This window comes from Myiozetetes cayanensis, unplaced genomic scaffold (assembly GCF_022539395.1).
Source record: "Myiozetetes cayanensis isolate MyiCay16 unplaced genomic scaffold, myiCay2020 scf2-11, whole genome shotgun sequence".
Taxonomy (NCBI): Eukaryota; Metazoa; Chordata; class Aves; order Passeriformes; family Tyrannidae; genus Myiozetetes; species Myiozetetes cayanensis.
The window spans coordinates 85738054-85765778 of NW_026087411.1; the positions used below are offsets into that span (position 1 = coordinate 85738054).

The window sequence follows — 27725 nt, forward strand, 5'->3', positions numbered from 1 at the left end:
CATAATTTTTGCTCATTTCTTCAAAACGGAAACTACTGTGTTTACCTTCAGTAATTGAATCTAAATATCGATCTTCAAAGATAATAGGCAAAGAGTTCATATCCCCATCGAGTTCACTGCATTCAATAGGGAGAGGTGGAAGAGAACTGCAGAAGGAAGTGTTTTTGATAGCTGCACACATCTGTAGATGACTTTGAGCACTGAAAAAAAGGAAATAGTCCTCCATGAAAAAAACAGAACTCTTTATTTTTACACTGACAGAAATTTATTTTTACACTGACAGCAACAGTTTAATTCACTTTAATAGAAACTCTTCTACTAATTAACTATTAATAACTTTAATATTTAATAACTTCTTATATAACTTTCATTACTTTAAATCTGTAGTGAGAACATAAGTTTCTCTTCAATTAATGTATTTCTGCAAGACTACTTCTACTCAAGAAAAGCTACAGGATAACACACTGTATCTACATACTGTGGACTTTCAAAGGCTACTCACTGTAGTTCTTGATAGGCAAGAGCAGCTTGCCTGGGATGCTCAAAACAAAAGAATGCTTCTGCAAATCTGCGCACCTGCAAGATCCAAATGAAGATGAAGTTAGAGCTTATTTTACATTACATATAATTTAAAAAAATCCACCAGCATTCCTGCACATCAGTGTTATTCATTTGTTTGTATAATATAGACAGTTTCTTTATTTTTTTTTTTAAGTGTTCTATCCATGTGGAAGACGATGCCACAGACAAGACTAGAGACTGAAACAAGAATTTTAATTTGTGCACTGGGTAACTTGGAATTACATTAGATTTAACTGTCTGCTGAAAACTTGACTGTCAATCAATCAATCATCCAAATCAGTCTCCCCTGAAACAAAACCACACAAAAATATTGTGAGACATGCCATTGAGAAGAAAGGAAAGTACTGTTCAACGGACACTTCTGAATGAGCCTGAGGACTACCTTCACTAGCAGAAACCTATTAGATATTCTGCAGTCTCAAAATACAGAGAAGTGTTTCAAACTTTCCACAAATAGTCTCTAGCCCACAGTAAACTACTGAGCAAAAAAATCTTTTGTTGGTAAATATTTCATCTGCAAGTGACGAAGACAGTAACAGAATGTATGTTAATTATAAGCACTGTATTCAAGACTTAACTGGCTGAGGTCAATAAACAATACAATATTAAAAGGGTACTAATAACATAGGGGAGCATATTTTTTTAACATCAAATATGTAGTGTTAAATAGAGTGTGAATTGTACAGCAGCTTACTACAAATAAAACTATAATCAATGCACTAAAAATGCAGTATCCAGAAACCCCAAAGTTAAGGTTCTGCAAAATGAGATTTCTCACATTTCCAATATTATATATAGATACTAATTCATTCTATGTGTTTTATTCTTGCAACTGCCCAATCACCTGTATCAAAAAAAATCAAATCAAAGAGAATGTGCTGTGCAGTGGTTGTTGGCAACTGCTTGTGCATTAACATCAATTTGTTTGTATCAATTAAAACAAAATATCTATCCCACTTAGAGAATCACATATGAGTCACATATGATTCTGAAAAAATAATTTATTTACCAACCACTTCCTGGCCTCCTACTCCTTTATTTCTTCAATATACTCTGTGTTTTCCTCTTAAGTGACTGAATTTCCAAGACTGAGGGAGTTTTCAGGGTATCTGGTGAAGCATCAGACCTAGTTCAATTCTCTCAGCACTTTCACTCAGAGTTGTGGCCAGCATGTGCATCCACCCTGGGCACAAACATGGCACTAGGAAAATCTTGTGCATTAACTGGCAAACATCAGGTATTCAGGACCACATTAACTCTGTTCAGAGACAAGCACTTGCAGGGGAGTTCATCTTCTCTCCTGATACACTGCCCAGTGTACTTTCAGAGAGTACTATTTGGATGAAGTTTATGTTCTGTGGCTTCTACACTTTCCTATTTTTGTTTTCTTAACACATGAAAATCTCGGGAAAAAAACTGTTCCAAGGTGCTTAAGAAAAAACCCAACCCCAAACCACAAACATTAAACCTCCAATCTTTAACCTGCTCTAGAAGCTGAAAAGTCCTGTCCCAACCTCCCAGAATTTATTTAGCTGTATTACATGAAATTAATCTCAGTCATAATATCAGCTCTGAATAGTCATGGAAAATGTTTTGAAGTAAAAAGAAAACACTAAATTTCACACTTTCTTGTAAACACAACTTCCACTCTCAGCAGTGGCAAGGAAGTCAATCTGCTTTTCTTCAGAATTTGTTGTTAGGAGTTTATGCATACACATGTGGGACCAAAAATGGTGTTCCTAAGTACTCTGCTGCGTTTTCCCAGCTGGCTTTTCTCAGTAGGCATTTACATTGCAAATACATGATTTTGTCAGAGCTAATCCTCAACCCTTCCCCCAGAAATAGAGAAGAAGACTTATACAACAGACTTAATAGATAATTTTACAGCCTAAATCCTAAATTTTAGAACAATTGATCATGAAGGGTGGACGTTATTATTCTAAACTAAGCAATTTAAAAATGAATTGAAGATCCTAATCAATCAGGTAATAGTTACAGGAACACTGCCAAATTAGTAGAAGTCTGTGGTTTATGTCATAAAAAGAGAACACAGCTGTTTGCCAGGAAGCAAGCAAGATAGTTTTGACTTTAGATTGTGAGCACTTTACCACATAAAATAACCACAGCTATATGGAAAGCAAATTTTTAGAATTCTGCCACTCTTTCAAACAGAGAAGGAAGGGTTTTTTTCTGTTTTCAGTAAATCCCAGTAATCTCAGTGCTTTTGAAGAAAATCTGATTGGCAGCTCCATGACAGCTTTGAGTAGGACAGCACCAGTATAAAACTAGTTGAAAGCAGGCTCAAAAGTCCACATAGGTCTGTATTAAAGAAAGAAAAAACCCTCAATCAACAGTAGTTTATTATGTTTGATCAGTGCTTAACTTATTGAAGGATTGAGGCATTTGCTAGGATGCTGTTAAACAGGCTCTGCAGAACCAGAACGACTCCCAACTGGTGCCAGTGACGCAGGCACTACGGGCTTGAGCTGACTCCACAATGACTCTGCAGGAGGAAATTGTATCTGCTACTCCTAATCCCTACAGACTTCCTAAAAGTATGGTTTTTAAGGTCCTCCCAATGTAAACAGAAGAACTTTATACAAAAACTGCTGTGGAATATATATTGTGTCTCTGCACATTTATTAGTAGCACTCAGAAATCTTAGTTTTCAGCTCTCCTATTTTAGGACTAGTCAAACTGAAAGAAAAAATTTTGGAAGAGTATGTTTAGACCTACCAGAAGATGTCACTAGGGAACAGAGATGAACCAGTTTAGTGTTCAAACATTTGGTAATATAAAGTAACATACTGTGGGCAGTTTTTTCAATAAAACAGTTGTAAACCTTATCAGCATGATGATGCAGTTGACTGTTCCAGTATACGTAAAGTGTTCCTGACTTTTTAATGTAGTGCTTACTGTTCCAAGTATTTGAAAATAGTTAAAAATTTAAACATTTAATTAAACTTGAGTAAAATTATTAAAATAATAATTTAAATACCTAAACAACACTTCAGCAGAAATACCTGTTTTATAAGCATCTACACAAGGAGGGTGAAAGCCATTTGACCAAATACAGGTGGCAGGTATTTCCAAGGGGTATTTTAACACTACCACCACAAAGTAACAAAAAATACCACAAATAACACAAAACCAATCAGACTAATCACTCTCTAAAAGGGTTCATTTATCTTAGATTAAAAATAAAAACTTCCCCAGGGAAAAATTTCCTGTGGAAGTATAGTCTGGAAATATTGCAAGAAGAAAAGATAAAATAAAATGAGATTTAGCATCCAGTAGCAAACACATCAGAGTATCCCTTTCCAAAATAAAAATGTTTAATCAGAGGAACAGAATTTTGTATACAACAAAAACCTTATTACAAAAAGGACAGATAAGCCTCTTAAGATGAGAAGTATTAGGTCATCTTTAGCCTGGAGAAAAGGAGCCTCAAGGGAGACCTTATTGTTCTATGCAACTACCTGAAAGAAGGTTGAAGCAAGCTGGGAGTCAGTCTCTTTTGCCATGAAAGAACAAGAGGAAACGGCCTTAAGTTGCACCAAGGGAGGTTTAGACTGGATAATAGGAAGTTTTTTTTCACAGAAAGGGTTGTAAAGCATTGGAACAGACTGCCCAGGGAAGTGGTGGAATCACCATCCCTGGTGGCACCCGGGGACATGGTTTACTGGTGAACACGGTACTGCTGGGTTGACAGTTGGACTTGATGACCTTAAACATATTTTCCAACTTAAAAAATTCTGTGATTCTAAATATGAAATCTCTCAAGAGAAGAATCAGTAGGTCATCTTTCCAATCTCAACTAAATTCAATACCCATAAAACCTGCATCATTTGGTATGTGCAGATAAGGGCTCTACTGAAACATTATCATTGTAGATTTCTCAAAGTGAGGTTATACAAACTCTAAGAATGTAAATTCTCAGGAGAACCATAAGTATCCATAAAAGTATAGTGACAGATAACAAAAGAAGTGACTGTAACAGCAACTCAAAAGGACATAGGTCATGCAAACATTTCATTGGTCGTGAAATCAAATTATACCTTTTTTTTTTTTTAAAGGGAGGAAATTTTTGCAAACTGGAAAGCATCACAGAAATACTTCTAATATGTCCAATATCCCAATTCATATAGTATAATTAAATACTTTGATTTATACTCCCTACAATAACTACAGTAAAATTCAATAATTAAGGTGTTTATGAGCTAGGGAAGATGACTTATATCATAGATTTTAAAAAGAACCACATTTAAGAAGCTGAATACATAATCATTAGCAGTATCTTTCCTGGAGCTGTAAAAATTAAAAATATTCATTCTTCCTTCCGTTTTATAATTATAAACTCGTACAAACACTAACATATAAGCAGCTTAATGCAAGTGCAGATTAAGTGAAACAGTTTTCTTGTTCTTACTTTCTACCAGTTAACTTGAAGGATTTCAGAACTTAGGAAATGTACAGAAAGGTATGTAAGATTCATAGACAGTAAAATGATCACTTTCCTATGGGTAGCACGTCTAACAAATAAGCCTTGTGTTTTTTCTGGAAGGTTCCATTTATTCTCCAGAATAGGCCATTTCCACAACTGTGACTCCCTCATTAAACAATGTGATTTATCAAGTAAGAGTAATGCTTTAGTTCATACTTGAATATATTTCACTACGGGAACCAGCACTGTTGTGGTCTGGTGTGTAGAGAGCCCACAGCAACTGTACACACACACACAGACCAGCTGTGTGCACAGGCACTCACTAGAGAGGTTTTATAGATACAGACACGTACTCACATACCAGATCATGCATATCTCTTCTTTTCTAAAATCCAAGTTAAGAGACTTTTCAAAGCTTGTGAATGCTGTAAGTTCTTAGTTCAGAAGGAAATGCATTTTGGTTTATGATGTAACCAGGCAGCCTAAACGCAGCAGAGAAGTAAAATGCAGGGTGGGCACTAGGCATGGCTCCCACAGAAATATACAACAGTTTGCCCAAATGTAACTTATTCTACAGAATGCAATCTGCCTTCTGAACTGCATTTCTTATTCAAAAGAACAATGAATGAGTTGGTTCATAAACATAAATATATTTCTGGTATTGTATTCCAAGAATATAATAATTATACACAAGGTAACAAATGCAATGCAACAGCTCCCTTTATGATTCCAACCAACTTTTACAACTATAAGTAGAAAAGTTATAATCTGGAGTCTCATTTTGATACACATTTCTTTAACAATGTGTCCCAATAGCTATGAACATACCTAAGTCAATACTTACTCTTAATGTGTGATGCTCTTGTGCTAGTAAAGCTGTGACCTCCTCCTGTAAGGTAATGACCTCCAGAAACTGCCCCCAGAGAGCCATCAGAAGTGAGCAAAGCTGAGCAAGATTCATATTTATAAGTTCTGCCAGTTCATCAGGATTTTCCATTTTCTGAAGTAAAAAAAAAATAGTTATATGATTCACTGATCAAACCATAATGTACAGACAAGAATTAAAAAAAAAAAGTGTCCTTTATCTCAGTGAGAATTTTCATTTAGAACCAACTTCCAAATGAGAACTGTTCTGACTAAGTATCAGAACTAAATCAATCCATGTTACAACAACAACAGATTATTTTATGTTGTATTTAATATTATCCAGTCGCCTTTTAGGACTCCTGACCATAAACTAAAGCAACAATTCCATTTATGGCGAAGATAACTGAGTTCAGCTGCTGTATTTTCTAACATGCAATTTTCTAACATACAGTGTGCCTGAAAGGAACAGGAATCAGGAAACTAAAAATCGATACTTGCTATGTTCATCCAACTTTTTTATCAAAGTAAAAGACATCTCCATTTTAGAACAGTCACAACTCACAATAACCTTTATAAGATGCTATATATCTATGTATATTTTAAGCATAGTCAGGAAGCAGTGTTATAGCACAGGCTTCCTAGAACCAGAGCACACCAAGACAAATTCAGTGTGAAACAAGTTTTTCTTTCTTAACAATGTACTGTAATCCTGTGACACAGTCCCACACCCGTCAATTGTAGACTGCTAGGCTTATGTTCCCTACCATTTTAGAAAAAAATACCGTTTTTCAGAAACTCATTGCAGGCATATAAGACACTGAAGCAAAGGATTTAAAAAGAAAAGATCGTAAAGACCCAGCTCTAGCAATGTTAAAAAGCAAGTAGAAAAAAGGATTGAAAATATTGAAACACCAACTTAACAAGTGAGAGTGGAAATCAGAGAAACTTTTGCGCAAACCATACAAAAAACAGAAAAGAGATAACAGAAAAAATATAAACATACTTTAGCAAGCTAAGAGAGAAATTAAAGAATTCAGAGAAGCTATGTAAAAGTAAAAAATATTTTAATACATAAAGGAAGATTTTTAGTGGCCCAGAGAGAGATAACAGTGCTGGCTTTGCATCCAGTTGCACAAATTACATCCTTTTAAAGGCAGTATTACATTTTCTTGCAGTTATTCTACTTCTCCTGTAACAAAAGGTAAGCCCACTGCTCTTCCAAAGCTGGGCAGATGGCCCACTCAGAAGTAAAGCAGGGATAATCTTTCAAAAAAGTTTTAAAACCTGTTCTTTAAACTTTGTTGTGACAAGGAGATTAGCTATTCAACTGGGGCTAGTTCTGACTAGGGAAAGAGTTGGGGAGACAAATCTAAGTCATCTGAAGTACAGTGTATCCTCAAGAATGTCGAGAAAACAGGAAAAGGAGACAGCAACAGAACAAGTCCTTCCAGATGAGAGGATCATTTGCAGAATCTGCTTTGGTACAACCTACTACTACTGCTTGATCTTGTAACACTGTGATCTGATACCATCAAACCCAAAGAATTCAAATTCGAAATGTAGAAAATTTAAAATGCGATTTTCTTACATGTAAGAAATACATAGAAAGTTACAGAAACCTTTCTATAACATACATTTTCATGATATGCAGAAGTTATCATGGCTACTACTGACACACAAAATCAGTTAAGTTTTGGTGTCAGCTGAGCAGTTTCTCTCTGGGTGAAGAGTTTAAATAAGTGTTTGCTGTTATCCCTGAAATGGTTTATTCCCAAGTAGCATATGAAATCACCACACTCTACTTTTATAGTTATTTCACATATTTAATACATTAAAAAATTGTACCTTTACTTCCTCACACAATTCTGTAAGACGGACTTCTACATCAATGTTTTCTGGAAAGACGAGAGGACACATCTATGAGCAATGCACTTTCCAAGTTGCAAAGTGAAACCAATTATATCACAAACCAATTTTAGAACATTAAAAAGAATCCATCAAATAAAACTTGAAGTCATAGTAAGTACCACAATCAAGTAAACTGTAAACTCCCACTAAAATATTTTCATAGCAATTTTTGAGATTGAGGACAGAAACAATTAATAAAAAAAGTTTGCAATTATCAAGATAACTTATCATAATACACTGTCGAGGATAATGATTTTCCATTCAAAAATTAAATTTGAAAATAGTGTAATTTAAATGATACACTTTGCAGATTATTCATTTAGAGGTCCTCAGCTATTCAGCAGCATCATTCACAACCAAGGTAATAAAATTTCTCTTCTACCAGATTTTCCAGAGAAACCTTATTCTACCATCATTCTACAGGTATATTATTTCTCTGATTTGCTAGCTACATGAATATAAATAAAATTCTTTAATTGTCTGAGGAATCATATTTTAGTCAAATAAAACTGTTCTTTAACTGATCTTTCTCTCAATAACTCAATGTTAAGAGCAAATTTGTCTTCCACAGTATGGCAGCTTAAACTGCCTCTGAACCTTAAATGACTCATTTATGAAGAAAACAGATCTATTCCTTCATGTAGATGTTTTTCCTTGTTTATCATTCCTGTTGACTTAAGGGTATCTGATAAATTAAGTAATAATTTGGTACTAAGTTTAATTTCCTTTTACATCTGAGGTACCAGTAACAAGGGAATAATTTATAAACCCCAAAATGGTCTGTAACAAGTATTTCTTTTTTATTTTTGAAACACAATATTAAGGAAAAAAACTACAATTTTTCTTGAAAACACACATCAACAAAACATTTCTTGAAACCAACAATAATAAGCTTAGGATACAGATAATGAACACAGGTTTACAAAACAGCAGCAATTCAACTTATCCTTGAATTATACAACATAGATTTGGTAAGTATATATGGATTTTCAACTAATTGCATCCAACATACTTAGGTTTAAAATTAATGCCACACAAATTAACTCACACAACTCAAAGTTCTGAGAAAATATGCAAATTGAAGAAATGCATGAAGTTCTCAGAAACAAATTTACAAAAGTTGCTGAAAGAAACTATATATATCTGTATTTGCTAAAGAGCACTTGATGATAATAATTCTGAAAATATGTGAGAACAGTTTAAAATATGATACTACTTTTGGTGTGGCCAAAGTTTGTCATTCGTGAAAAATTAAATGGTTTATTTATGACAAAATACTGATTATTTATCTTGTTTGTCACACTTCAATTGAGAATAGGCTTTTTGAACAAGATTTAAAACTGAAATCTAAAATCATTATGGAAAACCCCAAACTACAATGCTATATTAAGAAAAAAAAAAGGAACAGAAATAACACAAGACAAAAGAAACTCAAGCACTAAATGTCATGTTCACCCAGCAACCATCTGATGCATTTTTGCTGGCTCTGCTAAAAAATAGTTTTGTTTTCTTTTTACAGCAAAACCAAAATGCAGCTAAAGATGATTAAGCTGGTGACCTACTATAAGACTGAAATGCCATTATATCCTTTTCCCATCAGAAACTTTCTTGTGCTTAAACAACATGTCATCTTTTGTCCAGTATCAGGCCAATACTGACACTCTCCAAAGGGAGAACTGGCCATGTAGATACACCCAAATGCACCCTAAGCTCTGATAATGTAGCGACCTGAAAGATTTCTCAGGAAGAAAAGGTATTAGTCTTTAATTATCTAAAAATAAAAATAAAGATACTCAATTTTGAATTAAATGGAACTACAATTTTTATCTATTTTTTAAAATGTTGATGACTGACTGAACTCTTCAATCATTTTTGTTTAGTAAAGGAGAACAATGCTAAATTAAAAAAGAGCAATAATGTCTTATTTTATTATCTATATTCAGCCTAGAAGTAAGTAGCTCAATTCTGCAGACTTCAGAGTTTATCATATGTTTACAATGGCTGAATAGTGAAATAGTGTTCCTGTCTACCAAAGAATGTAATCTTTTATATCATTATTAATAATAGAATATTTTATAGTATCAATAAAAATCTGAGGGGTTATATCACCTGCTTTGAAAACATACCTAGGTAGGCGTCTCTCTGGGTTCGTGGGTATTTTCTTCTGAGAAGGCGTTCATAAAGGACCTGCATGCTGGCCTTGGCTAGTTACAGGGATTGCACACACATGACTAGTTACTACACTCTGGTTTTCATCTGTGATTTATTATTTGCCTTAAAGTTAGTAAAAGAGCTTATTGCTAGCCTAGCAATTAGTGCAGTTAGACCAGTACATGAAAACATACCATTTTAGTGTAGTTTCTAGAGTGTCACTTGTGATACACATTAAGGTAGCATTTTTTTAATTACTGAAACCAGTAATACTTAAATGCTCAATTACACTTATCAAGTCCAACAGTTGTCTGCACATGCTTCTGCAAAATCACTTTCTTGTGTTAAAATTATATGACAGAGCAATAGCAAAGCAAACAGAAGAAACAAAATTAGAGGGATAGTAATTTAATCTAAACCAAAAAAGTGATGATTCTGGAGTTTAAACAGGCCTGGATATTCTTTTCTGCAATGCCCATTTAAACCTCGCAGATAAAATATCCACTATAAAATAGTTAATTTAATTTAAAAATTAAAAAAAAAATTGCGAATGACAGTGCACTTTGTGAGGTCCAGTGAGCTTCAATTTCTTTACAGACATTTCAGAAACACAGCTATTTTTACTGTTGATGGATTTTAGAAAAATTAGTGTTAATGGTAGGCATTAGTTATTTTTCATGAGCAAAAAGTAATAATTAGTATTTACATTATTAGTACTTTTTATTACTTCAATTGTCCCCATCAGTATATATATAAAATAACTGAAATAAATGAAAAAGATATTTACAAATATAACAAAAAAAAAGTAATTCTAGCAGAGACATAATAAAAATAAAAAAACCAAACCCACAGGAAACAAACTCTCAGCAGAATACATATAATGAATGTTAAATGTAAGTTGTAATATTCTCTTCAGATATTTATTTTGAGCATTTCTGTTCAAACTTCCATTCCCAAAGGTAAGCTAAATTACCCATAGAGATGAGTAAATATCCGATTCAAGTTCCACTAAAGCTTATGAATGTTTTTGGTGCCCTCCATGAGGTTGAAAGATACAACCCAAGTATGCAACTCAATGGTCAGCTTTTTTCTATTATATATATATAATAGAAAAAGGAGGAATATTTTAGGGAAATTGAAGGGCCTTTCTGAAACACTTAAGCATCCAGAAACACTTAAGCCTATCCTTATAATAACAACAGTGCCATTAGACTCTACTGAGCTGCTGGAGCATGTCCAGAGAAGGGCAATGGAGCTGCTGAAGGGTCTGGAGCACAAGTCCATTGAGGAGCAGCTGAGGAAGCTCAGGTTCTTTATCTGGCAGAAAAGAAGGCTCAGGGGAGACCTTACTGCTCTCTGCAACTACCTGAAAGGAGGTTGTAGCCAGGTGGGTCTCAGCCTCTTCTCCCAGGAAACTAGTGACAGGTCAAGAGGAAATGGTCTCAAGCTGCACCAGGGGAGGTTTAGATTGCGTATTATGAAAAATTTCTTCACTGCAAGGGTGGTCAGGTATTGGAACAAGCTGCCCAGGGAAGTGGTGGAGTCACCATCCCTTGAGGTGTTCAAAAGGCATGTGGATGTGGCACCTGCGGATTTGGTTTAGTGGTGAATATGGTGGTGCTGGGTTAATGCTTGGACTCCAGGATCTTTAGAGGTCTTTTCCAAACTAAACGATCCTATGGTTCTATGATTTGGAAAAAACACATTTTGACCTTAAAAGGAAGACTAAGAGTTGAATTACACCTTTAATAAGGTGTTTCCCTCAATATTAAGATAACGGACACAGACATGTTCTCTGCAGCCTAAGTGTCGCAGTATTTTAACTTCCATAAAGGAAAACCCTCAGTTTCTAGTATTTTTCTACATAGATTTCTGATACACTCCCTTAAAAAATTTTTTCCCCTAAAAATAGCTTTGTATTTTGTAATACACAAGTGAAACATTCTTTGTTTGAATCATTAATTGACCATATAAATTTTTAAAATAGCTTTCATGTCTCAATTTCCAACCTTACTGTTTCACTACGCTTGGTTTTGACAACATTAAAATTAAACAATACAAAAATCAATGAATGCTGTCTGCATGTAAATCCCAAAGTCAGAACATGACTAAAAAGGTATATGCTTGCTGAGGAACAAGTTTAAATCACTCTTTTCGATGCCAATGTATTTTCCTTTTTTCCTTGCACTGCTCTTCTACTTCACAAATTGAGGCTTGGCTCTGCATTCTACAGAAGTGTAATGTACATGTGCATTTCCATACATTACATTTAATACTTTCGCAGTTACTTTCATCAAATGTGGTTAACTAGAAGTCTTCGTGGCACCTGAATCTGTTTAAAAAGTTACACTACAAACTGAGCCAGCAGCAATTTTTTCTTGTAGGTCTTTTTTCAGGTAAGTTTCCATTAAAATATTTCTCTCAAATCAAAGCTTACAGAGTTACAAATTTTTGTACAAATATGCAAAGTTTCCATGTAACAAACAAAGAAGTGCAGTGTGCTACTTGGATTAAGAGCTTCTCTAACTTTCTCACCACTAAACACAGTGATTTGAAATAACTGCACAAATCAAGACCAACAAGAAAAAATATATTTGCATAGACTTAGGTTCTTATCTCCTTATTTTATTAGTAATGTGACAGTAATTCTATTTTATTTTTTCTTCAAGCAAAAGTATTTTAGATATACCACATGAATAAGATCAGTGACAGTTTAGTCTAGAAGAGTGTATTCTTAATGAACACTGACAAGAAAGTGATGCATTTTATTAAACTGAACATACCCAGTTCAATTCGGTGAGAAGAGGGGAGCTCCTTTGTTATCATAATGAAATAGCTGTGTAACCCTTTGAAAGCAAGCAGTAAACTGGCACAAAGTGTATAGTGGAAATTATAAGCATGGTTGAGGAAAGATTCTGAAACAACAAAGCTGCAACCCTAAAACAAAGAAAAAAGGCACATGTTAATATTGTACAATAAATGAAGTGTTAGCAGAATGACTAAAAAAAAGATCAGCAATTGCCTCTTTTCACGAACTTGTCATTTTTGTGATTTTCAACAGATTGCAAGACATTAAAAAAGAAGTTTAAACACTTAATATTGTAAACTTTTCACCTGTATGTTCCTAAAGCATAGAACACAGCCTTTTGGAACAATTTTTCTCCTTTCTCTTATCACATGGAACCCCAAACTAACTCCAACAAAATTCATTCTTTATTGAGTAATACTCCTGTAGAAAAGATAATATTCTCACCTCCCAACAGAATATAAATAAAATCATAAACTGATATATTCTTACGTCTGCTGATAACTGTTTTGTGTAATTATTGCCAAAGACCACACTTTCAAGAGAAGGAATCACAGAGTCCCTGTTTTGTGCTGGTGCATTCCTGTTCAACCATGTATTCTTCACTGGGCGAGGAAAACTGCAAAAAGCACAAATGAATGGATAATTTGAACATACTACGTGTCATAAAGCTATCACAGTTAAAACAGATTCTTGATTTTTCTTGAAAAGTAGCAGAAACAAGGACCCTCAGTAAGACCCTGGAAGTTCCTAGCATGGTGGTCTGCCTCTACAGAACCCTTCACGATGACCCAGATATCTCTGATGCTGTGCCAGGGGAGAAGTGGTTCTGAAGTAGTTCTCTTCAAAACAGGTCTCCAGCTAGTTGGAGAAATTTAACACATTATTACCCTCAGCTGTTCTGTGGCCATCTCTCACCATGAAGGTCAGCAGACTAGGCCAAGAGATTGTGGAAGCTCTTCCTTATTATTTCTAAGGCAAACCTCAATTAATTTAAACAATATTCCAGAAAGTTTAAGCCAGAGAGATAAATTCTGAACTCTAACAGGTAAGAAGCGTTCATTTTCCGCCAGCTTTGCTATAGGACTTTACCTCTTAAAAATGAAGCAGTAGCAAGAAGTTGAAAAGCTGTCACACAAACTGCCATTCCTGTTTTCCTAAGGGATGCCTGACCTCTGGCTACTGAGGAGGAGATCCCATTCTGAACCCCTGGGAGAACAGAGCAAACTGCAACACTAGCCTTGTAAGAACAAAGAACTAGAAAAAATGAATGAAAAATGAATGAATGCAGAAAGTGAGGACTATTAGATAACGGGCAGAAATAAGCAATGACAGGTTAATAAAAAGAGTAGATTACACAGGACTCCAGGGCTGTAACCAAGTAAAATTAGCTCCTCTCTTTCAGTGTTAAGAGTGATTGTTCACAAGAGAAGGTGAACCTGGATGCTACTCTGAAGAAGAAAACACTCAAAAAGTAAACCCCCCATAGGAAAGGAAGAGGTGCCAATAACGTGAGCACGATCCAAACAGAGGAGCAAAACTGTCACCCATGAAAGCCCAAAGGATGAAGAGGAGTGATGTCTACAGTTTTCAGGTTTTTCGGCAAGAGGTGCTCCAGAAAAGTGAGCCAGATGTGGATACTGTAACTATCAAATATTTGCTACATCTTAAATATGGGGGAGCCCAGCAGAAACAAAACACCATAAATTTGGAAGTTTCTTCCTCTCTCCATCCTAGGCTGATTTAAGGGAGAATCTGAATCCTTAAAATAATTTTGTGGACAGAAGCAACAATCTACTCTAAAGATATTGGAAGCAGCATAGAAGTTGCTTTTTTTTTCAATATCTCTTCAATACTCAACAAGCTGTATCAAGTTGAGGTTTGCAATTAAATTGCATTACTGTATCATCACTTGAAAAGCCAAAACCAGAGGAAAAGTATGCAGGAAAACCCTCAGATTAACTACGGCTTTTTAAAAGGTCAGCAGGGACAAATAAGTTTCTGACTGTAAATTAGTAACAAAACCTAGTTTTCAATTTCTGACAATGAAGTTAAGTTCAGCCCTCCAGCTATGGGATAAATACAGGTTAAACACCTCAATTTCACTTGCAGTATGGTGTGGCAATGTACACTTTACATACATAGTGCTACTTTAAGTGCATTAAAAAGTGCATTTAAGTGCATTTATCAGATGAAGTCTCCAACAACAATTTCCACCTCCTCAGTACTTGTTTGTATCCCTTATAATGCTGCACCATCCGTTCAGATGTGTCAGCTCATTTACTGTATAACCATGCCTAAAACACACCACTGAAACAATTCAAACCACTTGGAGGGGGGGGGGAAAAGAACAAAAAAGCACATAAGCCAGTTGAATTCTCCACACCAGCACAGCCCTATTGCACAGAACAGCTGCCTAATATACACAGAGATATAGCTCTCCATGATGTGAAGACAAGCACAAGCAGTGGGAACACCTTAAGCTAAAGGTTTGGGCATTTACAGCACAGACTGAACTTGAATATGAAGAAACTTAGGAGCAGTATCATGGTATATTTGAAGATAATGAAAGAAGGAAAAGATAGTCATGCTAAAGAAAAAGCTGTTTAAAGAACACTTCATATGTGTGACTGTGTCTGACTATACAGCCCTTTTTCACACTTACTTTTGAGAGAGGGAAGTAAATAGAGATTGCAAAGGGTGACACAAGTAAATGAAATAAAAAAGGCTCCAGCAAAAATGAGGCAAAAACTTTTTTAAAGAGAAAAGTAAATTCGCCAGTTTCATTTACTTAAGGAAAACAGTAAATGCATCATTTGCAGACAACATTGCCATTCCAGCAGTAACTGAAAACTGTGCAGATAAGACAGCTAACAGAAGGTGCCCTATTCGTATTAATGGCAGCTATTTCAGTCACCAACTAGAGTGAGCAGCAGATCTGCCTGATTAGGAAAATTCATAAATATTTATACATACAAATATACATGTATAAATGCAGATATTTATACATCCCTCCACTTCTCTGGTCTTGCGTATTATCTCTCTCCTACATTACATGCTCTTATTTCTAACAAAAAAAAAAAACCCTCCAAATTTTTTCAGATAACTTTGAAAACAAGAAGTTTCTCATCCCTCTGGGTCCTGTATTCTAAAATCATCACATAGAAAACAATTCTGGCCATAGATTTAATTCCTTCTTAATTATTCTGTTTGTATAACATTTCCATTTGAACACTGAATAATTTATTTGCATTTTATTAATAAGAGATTACCTTATCAATGGCTGATGCAGAGCAACCAAAGAAGCATGTACTATAACCGATATGACAGAAAGGTGGAAGTAATCAAACATAACATTGACGTAATGATGAAGGCCCTGGTGTAAGTTAAAGTGCAACTTTAAAGTTCGGCTACTAATTGGCTGTAGTGTGCTCAGGTCATCTGGTCTAAAAAGAAATTAAGAAATCAACATACAATTAGAACAATTATACTTAAAGTGCAAGTTATTAATAACTGACACAGCTGGCAATTTATCATAGGTCTATACTTTGGAATGCAAAGGCATTTCCCCAAGAAAAAAAAAAATTATCAGAATGAGACAAACTAGTTATGAAATCTTTATAGACTTGAGCATTGCATTTCTTTTTAACCATCATTTATGTCTAATATGAAAACACTACATCTAGAAATAATACAGATTTAATCAGTTTAAAAAATTAACATATATTGTTGCTTTAATAAAAACTTCCATATTTAAAACTTACGAATAGTCTGTATCCGTGAAGTGTAGATCTAACGTTAGTAGAAAATTCATTTCATTAAGTGACTCCTCAATCTACAAAGAAATTGTAGAAGCATGAAAACTTTCAGGTCCCTTATTTGTACCAATTCAAATTGTACATAATGAAGACTGAATTATCTGAATATAGTAAAGTTGAATGGCAGATTACCTTCCTCTCATCCAACAGCATTTTTATTTTGAAAATCATCACATCATTCACAGAAACTTCCTCATTTTTGTAAAGAATCTGAAATGTTTTACTGCAAACTATATTGTCATGGACTGAAGCAGGAAAGGCAAGATCTGCACCTAAAGAGAGAATCAAGTATTAACATGATTGGAAAACCCAGAGCAGCAAGTAATTGGAACTATCATTTCCATCAGTTTCATGACCACTATTAAAACTGTAACACCAATAATACCAGCGGTTCTCAGTCAGCAATTGCTGAACTTTGAAGGAGTACATTTTGTTTCAAAGAAACACTGCATCAATATTTTTAATTTAATTTGCTTTTAAATGTAAGTTCTGAACCGAAGGATTTTTTCTTTGTTACAAATGGAAGTTAGACATTCTAGGCATCAAAAATTCAAATAAAAGTCCTGAAATCTGTCCTGTTTCATCCAGCATTCATGTTGATTTGCAGGGTGTAACCACACTGAGGACTCTTAATTACCTATAGATGAGACAAAGAGGTTAAATGACATATACCACTCCACTGAATTAATCAAGGACAGAGGGGGCTCATTCTTGCCTTCCACATCTTTGCATCCTACTCTGGCCAGACCAGTTCCAAGTTTATCAACTGAACCTTACATTTCTCCTGCAGTATGACACTTATGCTTTCAATCCAAAGACTAGTCATCAAAGAGTTCAGAAAACTGTTATAAATAATTGGGGAATCTTTTGCCAAAAAAAAAAAAGTGTTAAAAGATCTGCAGAAGAAATGAGAAAGGGAATATTTTAAAACAGTTACTGAGGAAGTATTTATCGTAATAACAAGGGGTTTTCACACAGGAAGTATTGTGATGGGTACTGTCCTCTGAAGAAAAATAGATAAAAGAAGATGTAACTTTGAAGAACAGAATTAAGAGAAATACAGATACTTTCTTATCACTCCTCTTACAAAAAGGCTCAATAACATCAACCTCTACCAGAATACAAAGTCTTAGAAATTGTGTAAATTGGGATGTAAAACATTTTTAAAATTTTTTTATTATTCTTAATAAATTATTTCAATGGAATCCACAGGGGGAAGGAATCTGCTGTTTGCACTCTACAGATTTGGGGCCTCTGATAGAGTACCACTACCCTTGGCAAACATTCCCACTCTATACCTTAGTAACATCTTAGTTCTATTTCCCTTCGGAAACTAGAAACAAGTACAAATACTGGGTTTTGCTGAAGTGCTTTTATACATATCTTTGGTTTAGGTGTCCTGGACAAAATGTTTACAAAGGCTGAACCATTACAGTGTAATTCCCCTACATATAATGCCACTTTCAGCTTATGCCCATCTGTGTCATCTGTTCCAGGTGAAGGGCAGAGCAGGTATGGTTTCACATGGCATATAATCTGATATAACTGCACAGCATCAGCAAAAGGGATCCCCCACTCCCATCTGATAGAAAAGAAGAGCTGGAGACAAATGGCCCAGGTCCCACTTCCTGTGCTCCGTCCAGCCCTGAGTTACAGCCATCAGTTCTGCTGACTCCAGTGTAACTGAATCCGCACCCTCAAAAGAGAGAGGGGAACTGCAGAGGAAAAGCTGACGTCAGGAACAGGCTGAGCCACTTCCACATGGGGAGCAAGGTCTCACAAACATGAGGTCAATAAGGCAGAACTACTGTTTTATAAATCAACCGTGCACTGACTTGACTGGTCAAGACACTTTGGAAGCTTCTATCCCCACAAAAAGCCTTTTCCTCAATGAAGGGGGAAAATAGTGGGAATTAATTTACACTTGCATCATAAAAACAGATGAATCTCTCTCATTACTTCCTAACCCATCTTTTTTTCCTCTGAAAACCAGACACAAATTTTTGAGAGAAGGAGGAATTCTGAACACCCTAAAATCTGAAACAACATCATACAGGCTAGAAATACGTAGGTTCTTCTTTTAACTTTCTGGAGCATGACATCTTCCTTCAAATGACAAGAATAACAGGAGACCTTCACAAGGCTGGAGCTAAAGCAAGTGAATTACCCTATGATATCTGTAATGACACTCATTCTGGGTAGCAAGCAATTTCAGTGAACCAGTAGATGTGGGAAATTTAAATAAATTGTTTTCCATTTCTATTAACAAAGGACCTCGCTAAGAGCTGGGAAGGGCTGGGCAAGGGATGGAAGAAGATGCAAAGGAAGAGAAAGAGGAGGAAAAACTAAGACTTTATATTTGACTTGGGAAAATAAAAGGAGGAGAAGTTCAAACTGTCTGTGGGAGAGGGGAGAAAATAGTTAAGGTAAGGAAACTGAGGTGACTTGTGCAGAGGCTAGGGAGAGCTAGAAATAGGCAAAAAGACTTGGAGTGGGAAAATCATGACACATCAAAGCAAATATGATTTAGAATAGTATGAGAAAGAGAGAAGAGAGAGAAAAGTATGGGAAGAATTACCTGACCAACACAGGACATCATTCTGAAGAGTGGGAGTAGTGGACTCCTGACCAGTCTCCTCTGTGGTCAACAAGCAACGCTTCCACATAGGTCAACACTCTTAGTGCTACTCCACACATACCCTAAGAGCAGCTATTTTATACACATAACAGCAGGCTCAGGAACTGGTATCAGCTACTCCTCCACCTTCAGCAGGAGAGCTGCAAGTCTGAGCTACAGCATCCAGCTCTGCTAAATTAAGCAAGCAGCTGAAGTGGATGGAAAGCAGGAATCCTCAGCAAGACCAAGCACTATCATGTCCACAAGGACAAACTAATGCCCCTTCACTGACCAGCTTGTATCCTTTCTTTTGCTTTGTTGTGGGACAAACATTATCAGTAACTACCTGAAAAAAACAAACTGAGAGACTGATCTAAAAAGGGCCCCAAGTTTTTGGGTTTGAAGGGGTTTGATTTTTTGTAAAATGGCTGCTCGTCAGCTGAATGAGTTCCCCTGTTGAGCTGCCTGACCAAAACAGACACCTGCATCACGGCACACAGAGCAACATGAAGGTAAGAAACAGGGGCCAAGGGATCTAAACTCACACCGAACTGCAGCCTTAACATTTATATATTTATATCCTTTATGTCTAGTAACAGGAGAGAGAAAAACTGACATATGTCACAATTAATAACAAGATTAAAGCTTTCCAAAAAAATAACCTAAGCTCATTCTAAAATATATCTTGAAATGGAAAAAATGTTTTCTGGCAATATAAAACATATTAATAAGTGTCACTATTCAAACAATATTTTTTACTAAAGGAAATCTACCAGAGCCAAATTCTCCAAACTACATTAAATCTTGCCTTTGAAGTGGAGCAATATTGGTTCATAAGAATTACTTATTTATCTCACACAAAACCCAAGAAATATTCAGGAAGCTTGACCAAAATTCTGTATCTACATTGTTGCTCTATTCATTTACTTTCAAAATAGCCTCAAAAATTCAGGTTTCAGTAACATCATATCACATTTTCTCAGACTGTAGCAGGTTTTCTTCCTTGCAATTCCAATTAATTCCACTTGACATTTGAAAACTTGATTAATTTTTTTGCTTTTCACATTTTTACAGCATGCTGAGGTGTGGGCTACACAGAATTAGGAGAGCACTAACAGCTTTCTCTGGGTTCAGTTTGCCTGGACAAAGAAACTAAAAGTGAGTGTCAGGTTAAAACAGAAAAAAGATGAGGAAGTGGTTAATTCTGTTCAGGAGGTTAAATAAATTTTCAACTTTATTACCAGGCAATAATAGAACAAGATTGAACGCTTTCAAAATATTCTTTTCAGAAAAAAAATGGGGTTATCAATCTGGATAAGAGCCTGTATCTTAAGTTCTCCACAACTTTGAGGTATCTACTTAAATGAGATCTGCCCTTGGTCATCTTACCCTGGGACATGGAGAAGACTGAGCAGGTCAGTGGAAAAAACCAGAAGACACTAATATTAAGGGATCATCATGTTTTCTACCAGCAAAGAAAATCAACAGAGGAAAAACAGTAACACAAATTCTGTAACCAACTTTCAAGTCTCACTGCTAAGAACAAGGTATATTTTTATTGTGTTAGTAACAAAATTAAAAGGACTTACATATTAGTTACAACAACATAAGACAAAAAGTATGATCCTTAATTAGAAAGGGAAGATAATTTCCTCATTTACTAGAAGTTCTACATTTCATAAAAACGTTGGCACTTACCAGTTCCATGTAACAAACTAGCTTCTAATTTGTGTGGAATTCTTGGAGGAATTTTCATAGATGCACGAATCTGGTAAAAGCTAAAACAAAAGATAATGATTTGCAACACATGCATTACAGTACAACTCATCATATACACATACACTGACAGAGGTAGGAATGGAGAGTGGGAAAGAGGAACACAGCAAGAAAGTCTACAAAGTTTAAAACAGTCCTTTGACTCTTTATCCTGTTATATTTTCTTCTTAATCATTAATCAGAGTGACAGCCAAACACATGAATAAAAAGAATTTCCAACACAGTGCCAGTCTCAACTCACACCCCGCAGAGCTGGAGCAAATATTTGTAGAGACACATGGTAAACTACACTGGTGGGAATGAAAAATCGGGAGTGTCAGATACGCTGCAACTGTATGGGAAGGATCCACCATGTAGCACATCTATAGGGCTGCTACAACCAGTTCTGACACTGAAGGAGCTATTTGTGAAACTGCAGCTTGTGAAACTCCCCCTCCAGGATCCCCAGAAAGCACACCATTTATCAGACACTCTCTATTTTTTGTGGCCACCAGCTATTAAAAAGCGTAAACAGTCACACTAGGCAAAATGTGACAGTATCTTTTCGCTATCAAAGGCAGGAACTGCAGGCTTCTAGCCTAAAAGTAAAAAATCCCAACACTAGTCTTTTGGGTCTCTGCTCCATCTCTAAACAGTTTTTCATCTTATTAAGCTCTATACTGTTTCCAACTTTGATTTTCATGTATGAAATCTGTAACTGTCACCAGACTGATTTTACGGAAGCCTCTACATAACAAGCACCCAAAACCACACTTAGATGACACATTCTGACCATCTCATCCCATTTCAGATAACTTATTTTCGTTTGAAGGAGTTAACTTCAGGTCCTCAGTGAGTTATGTGAGCTACCACACAGCTCCAGAAACACTAACACCACCAAAAGGGAGGGAGCAAGAACATTCAGAAGCAGAGAGAGGAAGACAAAACTGCCTTTTTAGGCAGAACCATGGTCCTAAATGCCCATGAGTATACATTTACCCTTTGTATTCCCCTCACAGAGTACAGCCAATCACATGATGGTTTCATCATCCCTACTATCCAAATCCAAACCAATCTATTGTGGTTTTCCGATTTTGGCTTCTGACACTTCAGCTACAGCTGACCATCTGGGACTTCACTAGCAACTGACGCAATTGTATAGTAGGCCTAATAATCAACCAATGAAAAATTTTTAATTTAATCCTTTCACAAAATTTAAAAGTCAACTTTAGTTTGATTAAAACTATATATCAAAGAATGCTTTAGAGTGAACCAGTAATATTGCTAGACATAAGAGATGAAGTGATTCCTACCTTTTAAAAATAGACTAAAACATAACCTATTGCAAACTACCAGCTATATACTTTGGTTTTGGAAAAAGGTCAAACATGATTCCATACACACTCCTTAAGTGATTAGGAAGTTAATAACAGGATAGGAATAATAGGAAATTAATGATAAGATAGGAATAATTGGACATTAATTCATTTTGTATTAGGTTAAAGAAATAAAAACTAACATTAAGCATTCACTGTAATCTCCAACAGTGTAAGGAATTGAGCAGATAAGAGTCCCCACTCAACATTAACCCAGAAGGATGCAATGCAGTACACTGATGTACTCCTTTTCTCTGGATCAGATGTGACTTCCATCATTCAATTAGTTACTCATTTCACCTCTACTGAGGAAATGTGATACAATATAATGTACAATAGCTTCAACAAGGAGATACTTTCCACCAGCCCCAGCTTCACAGTGTCATTTCTGGATCTGCAGTAAACATTCACCAAGACCCTGATGCCCTACCACTACAAGCTGCATCTCCCCATAATCCAAATGACTAGCCCATCATGGCAAAACATGCTGCTTGTTATTTGAGGCAGTAAGGATAGAAAGCAAAACTGTTTACATGGTTTACATGAAATATAATGCCTCAGTATGTTTCCTATTAAACATTACATCTCGGTAAGTACAGAGACATGTCAGAGACACGCCACATGTTTTAACTCATCTCACCCTAACCCACCAAACTGAGTCATTCTATTAGACTTTAAAATATCCAAAAATCTACATCATTCTCAGTTCTACAGAGCATAAATTTAACTAAGGCTTAACAACTTCAACTGTGGATAGATTAATAAATTAGAACTGTAGCAAGGTAAAATGAAAGGCAAAGGCAAAATAAAAACTGAGCATCAAACAGAAAAAAGGTGCAATATGATATTCCCATTTCTTAATGCAATAAGACTCATTTGCCCTAAAGATACTATTAAGTGACTGTTTACAATTTGTGCCTCAAAGTGAGCAATCAATAGAATTGTTCATGCTTAAAATGTAATTTGTGAAACCAAAAGGCTACTAGAACATCCTTCTTTTTCCTAAAATTATTTGCTTATGATTAATCAAAAGCAGATCATTTTATCCTTTTTCTTCAGTAAACCCTTTACCTGCCCAATATTTTTATTTGGGTTAATGAGGAGGTGAAGGTGTATTATTTGCTTGTTTCAGACAGGTGTCATGGACTTTCAGCAGATTTATACTTTAGGCGGTTTATAGCATAAAACATTCACTTGTTAATCTGAATAATAAAATCCTGTAGGAATTCAGGTCAGGGCAAATATGAAAACATTAACTAGATATATGCCTAGATATATGAAACAATCATTTAACTGCATCAAGATATTTAAATAAGAAACACAGACTCCTACACAGTATTTACCCCAACTATTCACTGTCATTCGCTTTTAAATGCCATGTATATATTAAGGATCTATCTGCCAATGAAGAGCTATTATACTATTATACTGAAACAAAGTACTTGACTCAAGAAGTAATTATATTTGCAATACATAAGGAAATGCTTTTTAAAGTTATGATATACATTCCTCATTTGACAGAAAATTTAAAAAGTAATGTCAAAAAAACGCATCAAACCTCATTATTTTTTTCCCCAAGCCCCACCCTCCTCATCTTCTTTCCATCTTTTGTTCAACCCACTAATCAATTTGTGCTGCAATGTTTCCATTTCTGTTAAAAAACAAAAAAACAAAACAAACCCAAGTCACTTTCAGCTATTTCCCAGCTGTACCATAAAGACTGTTTAGTTCTTATACAGACAACTGACTCAGAAACCCAATCTATTGTATCTGCTTGGGCCTCCACATAACATTCAGTATCAAGGACTTGTGAATCACCTATCACATTCAACTGTCCCAAATATCCTTAAAATGCTCCATAAATAATATCTGAATACAACCTGAATTCACTGTCTCATGTATCAGCTCTCCATTACCTTATGTAACAAGAGAATGAAGGTATCCTGTGTAGTGGAAAATCCCAGATGATAACAATGCTATACAGATCACACAACTGGTACAGCAGATGTGGCCAAACTGATGAAGTAACTTCAGTTTACCAATGCTTTCAAGACTCACTCCAGCATCTTCCAAGAGGTGGCAGATGCAGACCTACTCAATACAATTGCAGTCTTAGTACTAGAACTTTTTCAGTCAGGGTCCATCAGTGTGTCTATACTAAAACACCTTCCCGAAGCCCACTGGAATGGAGAACCCAGCACAAACCTTTCAGAGTATGGCCTGTGCTAAAGCACATTCAGTGAGACTCACATGCCCAACCTCAGTACAGTGCACTTTCTTTAACACACATCTTTTTAAGTTCTAGGAACACGGTAGAGGAATAATCAAACTGACCTGTACCAGTCTGGTTCCTTGCCAAGTCTTGACTGACAGCAACCTGGAAAAATGCTTTAGTGATAATAAGGGCTCCAGGTTCATTGCAAGGTTTATTTAAAACTGTTCTCCAGAAAAAGGAAACAGCTCAAGTTTTGCAGTCAGCGTTAACATTCCAGAAAAGTGCTGGACTTCTTAAAGCTTAGACTAGTAGTGATTTTTCTGGGATAATTTTTGGAGAATAATTAGAAAAAATTTGTTACAACCTCTCCCCTAACCTCTGTTTTGACTGCATCACACGAGAAAAACGTCATTTTTGGATTATTAAAGGTTGACATTTTTCAGATAACAAAGAAGTCAGAAATATTTTGACAGTGCTTTAAAGCCACTCTCCCTGTTTTGAAGAAAAGAATAAACAGTATTCAGAAAGGTGGTATACTGTAAGAACACACATTAATCACCCGTAACAAAAGCAACATCCATCAGACCTTTTGCTATAATTTGCTCCATTAGCTCAAGTAGGATAACTGCGGATTTCACTAAACAGAGAATAAAGCAACAGAAATACCACCAAGAACTGCAATTTACAGTATGATGGAAAAATGTTCTAAAAATGAATCACAAACAAGAGCCTGATATGCATTACTTGCTAAATTACCCTGATAAGATTATGCTGTGTTGTTTAGAATCACCACCTGATAATTCAGCAAGATACAGTTGGTTGATCTTAGATGATACAACTAGGGTTTGGCACTTGAAAAGCCTGAGCTAAAACAGCAGCTTCATCTGAGTCACTGCAGTACAGAGAACACATAGAACAGTACAGGGAACAGTAGACTGACAGTTTGATGAAGGTCTGACACCACACAAAGAATAGATTTGGAATGAATCTTTAGAACCAACAAACAAGACAACAAACAGGTTGCCACTGCTTGATGTTATGTTGTTGATGTTATTCGAAGGACAGGCTTCACAATGAGACTAAGTAAAAGAGACTTGAAACAGTCTTAAGGATACTTAAGCATTCCAACGGGTTATCTAGATAAGTTGTGAAATCTCCTCTCATGGAAGCTTTCAAGACCTGAGGGGATACAGCTCCAGGCAACACGGATCAAGTGTCGATGCTCCTTTCAGCATGAAGGTGGACTATATGATATGCTACTATCCCTGCCACCCTGAATCAGTCTATGATCCCAGAGGTTAAAGGAAACCTAAAAAACAGGGTTGATCAATTTATAACATGATGACTGAAAGGCAAAACAGCAAAAAGTGCATATAGTTGGGAGCTGGTATACAAAACAAGTTACAGACACATCTGTGAACAGAGCATATTCCAGCTCCTGGCTTTCCTGAGTTGTACACAGGGAAAATACCTCTCAACAGCTGATTTACTTAGTTCTCTGAAAGGTAGCATCTTTTACTTCCTATCAAATTTCCATTGTCATAGATTTAGGAAAAAATAATAAAAATAAGGGACGATCTACAACACCACCTCTGAAAATTTTCCAACCCCTTCTCCAAATGCTTACAGCACTTACCTTAGCTTGACCACAGACATGAGCTCTAGGATGAATACCAGATCTCTTGCTCTGGTTGTACTGCTTAAAAGACTTGTCCTGAAATAGCTCCACATCCATCCCCAAAAAGGAACCTTTGTTTTTGCTTCACAATGTGGGAGAGAGCCTAAGTATTTCAGATGACTACTGAGACAGCATATACAAGTAAAGCCAAAGTCACCAACGGAGAGCTTCTAAATATTCAGGTGATTTCTGTCAAGCCCAGTCTATGCAGTCTTTCTTCAGTAAATATACATGTGTACCTGCTCATGACCATTTATGTCATTTGGTCCTCAGTGTAATCACATGCAAATACAAAATCATGATATTAAAAGGTTCAAGGATATCTGGAGCTCAGTGTCCTTACTACAGACCTTGTAGGAAAAGGTCTTCTGAAAAAAGTAGTTAGAATTACTCCTCTCCTGTAGGCACCTTTACTGTTCCTTCTGTATGAAGGATTAATCTTTTTTATCAAGCTGCATTAAAATCTTGAAAATTTAAGATCTGACATGTGCCAGAAAATACTTTCCTACACAGGAAAATTGACGTTTCTTTTTTTTTTCCCCACTGGGATCATCATTCAGGTAGGCAAAAGTAACTTTTTTTCATCGCTTTTGTGGAAAATGGTAATTTATAATCTTACCAGGAAACAGGTTTAGTTTATCAATAACTGGAATGTATCTTGCTACTGACAAAAAAGGAAACACAGGAAGTAATGGTGATTTGACTTTTTAATGCTCCCACATTGAACCACAGGAAGCAATGTGTGCAAACGCAGTCATAAAGGACAACCATAATTTAAAAAAAATCTCATGCATTAAAAAAAGAATATGAGCACTTACAGCATTAGCTCCACAAGCAACTACTCAAAAAACCACTCACTTTTCCAGCTAAAGAACATTTAAAGGGAAGTGTGCATTCTGAAAAAGCTTCATAAAACACTTCATCGTTGAAGCAAAACTTCTTTGCAGTTCCTCTCACTGGGAAGAGGAAAGGCACGTATGGCAGAATCTGACTTTTCCTCTTCTCTAATTCCCAGTGCACTCACTGCACGCTTAAATGCTCTCAGTCACATTAACAAGAGCAAGCACTGAACACTGTGGACTGCAAAACTCACATGCACACTGGGTCACCTGCAGGGCAGATTCTAAGTTTATCAGTTCACCAAATGGAGGAAAAGCTGTGACTCCACATATGCAAAACCTCAGGGGAGGTCTTGGGATCAGCTGAATATAGGGCCCTAATGAAAACACACCCTCTGCTGCAGACCACCACTAAGACTTCTTTTTCCAAGGTAATGTGTGGCTCAGGACAGCATGATTCTTCTGGTGCATGAGGAAACAAAGCAGGAGATGAAGCACTGCTTTGCAAATATGGAATGTGACACTGGAATGAGGAACTGCAAGGAAAACAGACACAGGAGTGAGTCTCCAGAGGAACAGGCAGCTCTGGGGGCAGCGATTCCACAGAGGCAGTGTCAGACTGACCCTGGCAGAGCTGTGGCTTCTACAGATCACACCTCTTCCCATAGA

The 27725-nt window shown here is 36.0% G+C and overlaps 1 protein-coding gene across 4 annotated transcripts in view; it reads right to left on the reverse strand.

The window, feature by feature from the left end:
* Nucleotides 1-27725, reverse strand: part of FAM135A (family with sequence similarity 135 member A) — an 84944-nt gene that overhangs the window by 20969 nt on the left and 36250 nt on the right. For 2 of the 4 annotated variants that reach the window (XR_007628833.1, XM_050314425.1), the window contains exons 4-14: nucleotides 20892-20971; nucleotides 16709-16848; nucleotides 16523-16593; nucleotides 16031-16204; nucleotides 13251-13377; nucleotides 12736-12889; nucleotides 9928-10005; nucleotides 7739-7788; nucleotides 5871-6026; nucleotides 503-576; nucleotides 46-200 (exon numbers count right to left, since the gene is read on the reverse strand). Coding sequence is in view for 3 of the 4 variants with exons in the window: in XM_050314425.1 (XP_050170382.1) it covers nucleotides 46-200; nucleotides 503-576; nucleotides 5871-6026; nucleotides 7739-7788; nucleotides 9928-10005; nucleotides 12736-12889; nucleotides 13251-13377; nucleotides 16031-16204; nucleotides 16523-16593; nucleotides 16709-16848; nucleotides 20892-20971 (1259 nt within the window). In the remaining variant the exon portion in view is untranslated. Of the gene's footprint in view, nucleotides 1-45; nucleotides 201-502; nucleotides 577-5870; nucleotides 6027-7738; nucleotides 7789-9927; nucleotides 10006-12735; nucleotides 12890-13250; nucleotides 13378-13850; nucleotides 13863-16030; nucleotides 16205-16522; nucleotides 16594-16708; nucleotides 16849-20891; nucleotides 20972-27725 lie in introns of those variants that run through there. The other 2 variants (XM_050314426.1, XM_050314427.1) reach the window with 2 other exon arrangements.